This window comes from Mandrillus leucophaeus, unplaced genomic scaffold, assembly GCF_000951045.1.
Source record: "Mandrillus leucophaeus isolate KB7577 unplaced genomic scaffold, Mleu.le_1.0 Scaffold41, whole genome shotgun sequence".
Taxonomy (NCBI): Eukaryota; Metazoa; Chordata; class Mammalia; order Primates; family Cercopithecidae; genus Mandrillus; species Mandrillus leucophaeus.
The window spans coordinates 5,616,388-5,621,598 of NW_012104365.1; the positions used below are offsets into that span (position 1 = coordinate 5,616,388).

At 64.1% G+C, this 5,211-nt stretch overlaps 2 protein-coding genes across 4 annotated transcripts in view; one reads left to right on the plus strand and one right to left on the minus strand.

Annotated features, from left to right (window-relative positions):
* HELZ2 (helicase with zinc finger 2, transcriptional coactivator) overlaps positions 1-5,211 on the minus strand; it is a 44,554-nt gene that overhangs the window by 24,110 nt on the left and 15,233 nt on the right. The gene's annotated exons all lie outside the window — the stretch shown is intronic.
* On the plus strand, positions 692-4,144 carry LOC105548381 (chromosome unknown open reading frame, human C20orf195). Of its 3 annotated transcripts, none has more exons than XM_011992392.1 (2): positions 692-770; positions 3,096-4,144. In XM_011992392.1, exon 2 carries the CDS (start codon positions 3,106-3,108, stop codon positions 4,075-4,077), a length of 972 nt encoding a protein of 323 aa, XP_011847782.1. In that variant the 5' UTR covers positions 692-770; positions 3,096-3,105; the 3' UTR covers positions 4,078-4,144. The 3 variants fall into 3 exon arrangements, with proteins under 3 accessions (XP_011847782.1, XP_011847780.1, XP_011847781.1); XM_011992390.1 differs by lacking the exon at positions 692-770 and adding an exon at positions 1,600-1,657; XM_011992391.1 differs by lacking the exon at positions 692-770 and adding an exon at positions 1,614-1,722.

Consider the following 5,211-nt stretch of genomic DNA (forward strand, 5'->3'; position numbering starts at 1 on the left):
AGCTTGCAGTGAGCCAAGATCGTGCCACTCACTCCAGCCTGGGTGACAGAGCGAGACTCCGTCTCAAAAAAAAAATTAGATTAGAAATCAGAAACTGAATGAAAGGGGATAGGGTGGAACCCAGGAGAGAGCAGACATCCAGGACCTGCCTGGCCCCAGAAGAGAAGGGGAGGCTGCTCTGCCCCCACCCTGCTTCTCTGTGAGTGGGCTGCAGGGTGGGGGGTAAGGGGTCTAACTCCTACTGCTTCCCAAGCCTCTATGTCACACAGCACCCCCTTCTCCAAACAGCCTGGCTTTGTCCCCTGGAGCCCTAAATAACAACAACAACAACAACAGCTGACATTTATTGAGTTCCAGCCCAGGCAGGGAGGGCAAGGCAGAAACAGCACCCAACAGGACTGGGCGCGGGGCTCACACCTGTAATCCTAAAGGATCAGAAAGACCCAGGTGGGAGGATCACCGGAGCCCGGGGGGTGGAGGCTGCAGTGAGCAGGTGGAGACTGCAGCATGGTGACAGAGCAAGACGCTATCTCAAAAAAAACCCACCCACACCCACCCACTTCCTGCCAGGCCTAACCCCTGCGGCCTCCAAGCGCCAAAGGAAAGCTCTTCCGAGGTGGGGTCGCCGGGAGGAGGGGGAAGCTCAGGTTACAGAAGAGCCTGGGAGGGGCTCAAAGACGCCCGTCCTGGAAGAGGCCCCAGCACTGACCTCCGTGGGGATGGAGATGAGGAGGATGGAAAGAGTGTCTTCCTCCAGCATCTTCCTGAAGGTGAAGGAGGGGCACCTTGGGGTGTCTGAGATTGTCACCCCCGGAGAACCCCAGGCAGCTGGGGTGTGCTGTGGGGGAAGGGGAGGATCCCAGAGGCCCTGAGCCCAATGGAACGGATACAGACGGGACCAGATGGCCTCAGAGCTCCTCTGTGGGGCTCCCTGGAGCTATGAAGACCCCATTTATCCAGAGTCAGGTCGGGGCCTGAGCTTGGGCGGCCCCAGGTGGGAGACCCCTCGCCCCGTACGGAAGGAGCCCGTGGTGGGAGGAGCCTGTGGTGGGAGGGGCCGTGTGGGGTGAGCCCGTGGTGGGAGGAGCCTGCGCTGGGAGGAGCCTGTGGTGGGAGGGGCGGTTGCGGGATTGGGGGGAGCCTGAGGTGGGAGGAGTCTGAGGTGGGGGGAGCCCGTGGTGGGAGGAGCCTGTGGTGGGCGGGGCCTTGCTGGGCGGAGCCACCCCCTCCTCTGCACTGGGTGGTCCGTGCGCCGGGTCACGGGGCCCTGCCTCGCTCCCAGATTCCTCCGAGGGATTCCGAGGAGTGCACTAGGAGTGGGGGGTTGAGCAGGAGCCCCCTCCCAGTCACCTGAGGCTCTTGCGCCCCGCCGAAAGCCGGGGGTGCGTGGGGACGGGAACCCCACTTGGAGCCCGGCTCTTGGACCAGCCACCCGAGGTGGCCCCCAAGCCGGGGACGCGGGCCCCCAGAAGTCTGGGGCTCCCCAGGAAGCGAAGCGGATGGAAGATTCCTCGGCTCAGGGTCCTGGGTCCCCACCCCCCCACCCCCGGCCCTGGGCAGCGCGTCACAAAAGCCCCTGGTCCCCAGGGCAACCCGCGGAGCGCGGAGGGAGGCTGGGCTCTGGGAAGTCCGCGCGCGGCTCCGCTTCGGAGGCAGGGCAAGTGGGCGCGGGTCTGGGGCGGCGGCGGGGGCTGGGAAAGGAGGGCTGGGGGTCTCAGGAAGGTAAGGGGCAGGCAGAGCGGCCGGGGAGGTGGGCCCGGGCCAGGGAAGCCTAGGGGAGTGTGGTGGAGGAGGTAGGGTGCGGGCACCTGGTGGTCTCAGGGAAGCGGGCCTGGGACCAGGGGTGTGAAGGAAGCAGCCAGGGGTTCGGAACCGCTTTCCAAGGTTCACGACCAGCCCCTCTGGGTTTTCCACCTGGGCAGCTGCTGGAGACTGGAAGACATCCCTCACTGGCGCACAGAGGCACGATTTCCCTCCAGTGGTGAAACCCGCCCCAGCCTCCAGCCAGAGCAGGGCTTAGGCCTGGGGTCCCGGGGTCCTGCTCTCAGCTGGCACCTCGCCCTAGACACACTCCCTGCTGTCCGAGGGTCCTGTTCTCACCCCGCTGCCCCAGGAAGGTCAAGGGTCGTCCGTTTGGGCGTGAGGCAAACATGGCTGCACCTACCTGTGTGGCCTTAGGGAACTCACACAACTGCTTAGCTCTCATTTGCGGTTCATCCCAGGCCCTGGTGGCTGTGACAACCTGAGATCTCCAGGGTTGCTGGGAGCCGGGGCAGCAGCCAGGGTGCGGCTTGCTCTCAAGGGAGCTGCGGCAGAGGCTGGGGCCACAGCTGCACTCAGCCGGTGCACCCACAGACAGAGGGTCAGACTCGGCTCAGCACTGGGCTGAAACCCTGGATGAGGGCAAGAACCAAGCGTCTTAGCCTCAGGCTCCGTCTGGGAAACGGAGTGTTGCTTGTGGGGTCCGTGAGCTCACCAGGGACAGGGTCCCGGGTCCACAGGGAGGGCCCACAGCGTAGGAGGAGGGCTGCTCCTCCGGGTCCAGGCCTGGCCGCCCTCCTCCCACGCTGACTGGCCAGCTGGCATAGCCTTTGGTGAGGCCCGTCTCTGCTCTACGACTGCGGTGAGGCGTAGAGAGTCCCCACGGAGAACCGGAGCGGGAAGATGGCCCACCAGTGTCCCTAAGGGGGGTTCTGGGCTGCTTAGGACCACGCTGTCCCCTCTCCACGGCCCTGAGGATGCCAGCACCCCCTTTCAGTACCAGGGCTAGGAACTGGGGCCCTTGCCAGGCCACAGGTCAGGGCTGGGGTTTCTGCCCTGGCTGTTCTGGCCAGAAGTCCGCAGTCCTAGCTCTTCCCTGTCCTGTCCCGCAGGCCACCAGTTGTCAGTAGAGGTTTATGCTCCTCAGCATAAACTGTGTCCAGATCTGTAGCCTGCCCATCCAGCCCTCCAGGCAGCCTCTTCCCAGCGAGTTGTGCCCCCGAGGAAGGACAGAGGCCCAGCATGGGGGCAGTGGGCTGAATCCATCCCCCGAGCGTGCCACGGCCCAGGGGAGGCCAGCCTGCCTGGCAGTTGACACCCAGCCCTCCCCCCAGCTCCCAGATAATGAGCTCCCACATGGCAGGCCTGGGCTTAGACAAGATGAAGCTGGGCAATCCCCAGTCCTTCCTGGACCAGGAGGAGGCAGATGACCAGCAGCTGCTGGAGCCAGAGGCGTGGAGGACCTACACCGAGCGCCGCAATGCCCTGCGTGAGTTCCTGACTTCGGACCTGAGCCCGCACCTGCTCAAGCGCCACCACGCCCGCATGCAGCTGCTGCGTAAGTGCTCCTACTACATCGAGGTCCTGCCCAAGCACCTAGCCCTGGGCGACCAGAACCCGTTGGTGCTGCCCAGCGCCGTGTTCCAGCTCATCGACCCCTGGAAGTTCCAGCGCATGAAGAAGGTGGGCACAGCTCAGACCAAGATCCAGCTCCTGCTGCTCGGGGACCTGCTGGAGCAGCTGGACCACGGCCGTGCTGAGCTGGACGCCCTGCTCCAGTCGCCGGACCCACGGCCCTTCCTGGCCGACTGGGCGCTGGTGGAGCGGCGGCTGGCGGACGTGTCGGCCGTCATGGACAGCTTCCTGACCATGATGGTGCCCGGACGGCTGCACGTCAAACACCGCCTGGTGTCTGATGTCAGTGCCGCCAAGATCCCGCACATCTGGCTCATGCTGAGCACCAAGATGCCCGTCATGTTTGACAGAAAGGAGTCGGCGGCCCACCAGGACTGGGCCCGGCTGCGTTGGTTCGTCACCATCCAGCCGGCCGCCTCGGAGCAGTATGAGCTGCGCTTCAGGCTGCTGGACCCGAGGACGCAGCAGGAGTGCGCCCAGTGTGGCGTCATCCCCGTGGCTGCCTGCACCTTCGACGTCCGAAACCTGCTGCCCAACCGTTCCTACAAGTTCACCATCAAGAGGGCCGAGACCTCCACGCTGGTGTACGAGCCCTGGAAGGACAGCCTCACCCTGCAGACCAAGCCGGGGCCCCTGGAGGGGCCCACCCTCAGCCACTCTGTCCGAGAGATGATTTTCTAATATTTATCCACTAATAAAGAGGAGTGTAAATGCACATACAGAATTAAAGACACAAACCTATTTATGTTTTAAAGGCAGCAGCCACCAGTGTTTTTCCTGGCTCAAGACATGCCAAGCCCCAGGCCGGACCTCCCACGACAGCTGAACCTGGAGCAAGAAGTGCCAGCCCCTGAACCTGGGGGCCTCCTCCCATGACGAGAGCTGCTCCACAGGGCGGTCCCAGCCCCCGCCTCTCCTGGCCACACCCATCACCATGACCGAGCTCCGGCCTTCCTTACCCACCTTCCTGGCTTGGGGGCCTCCCTAAGGGGATGACACTTCTAGGCCGCAGTGCGTCCCACCACCCCAGCCCAGCCTTGAGTGCTCATTAGCACCCCCAGGAGGCAGTGATCTCTGGCTGTGAGCAGCTCAGCTGTGCCCCTCCATGCCCCGCCCACCGTTTGTTCCTCAAGGGCCGTCCCAGCCCCGAGCTCCCTCTCTCCTCCAAGATCAGCTGCTTTTGCTAGGCGTCCAGCCTCTGCTTCCCCCCACCGCTCACCTTCAGGACCGCAGCTGCCCCTTCCTCCGAGAAGCCTTCCCTGGCTGCAGGCTGGTGAGGCCCCCAAGTCCCCTTTGCTAGAGGTGCCTTCTCATCCTCTTCTGCAGGCACTTCTCAAGCTATTGCAAACTACTGTCTATTTCATGACGGCCCAAGAATAGATGTGGTCTTCAAGGCAGGGCCCATTCAGCACACCAAGGCGGCCACTGTCCTGGAGACTCCATGCTGTGCCCCTCCCTCCACGGACGCCCAGAACCTCTTTTCCCACAGTGACCATAGCCCCCACGACCATCTGACCCCCGAGCTGGCTCTGGGAGACCACGAGAGCCCCTGTGGATGCAGCCACGAATGGGCCAGGAGCGGAGGGACCCCAGCTCACAGCGGCCAGGGGGTCCTGGGGAGCAGCTTCAAAAGTGGGACCAACAGGACAGTCAGGGCTGGTGGCCTCAGGGACTTTGGACTTGGCCAGTCTGGTAACACCAGAGCAGCTCCGGAGCTGTGGCCTGTCCTCACCACACCAGGCACCGGCCCTCCCCTCCTGACACAGGCAGCCCAAGCCACCAGCCCTGCAGGGGGGGGTCACTGCCCTCCCCACG

Excerpts from the sequence above, each read along its gene's own strand:
- LOC105548381 (XM_011992392.1), top strand. The coding sequence starts at position 3,106 with ATGAGCTCCCACATGGCAGGCCTGGGCTTAGACAAGATGAAGCTGGGC.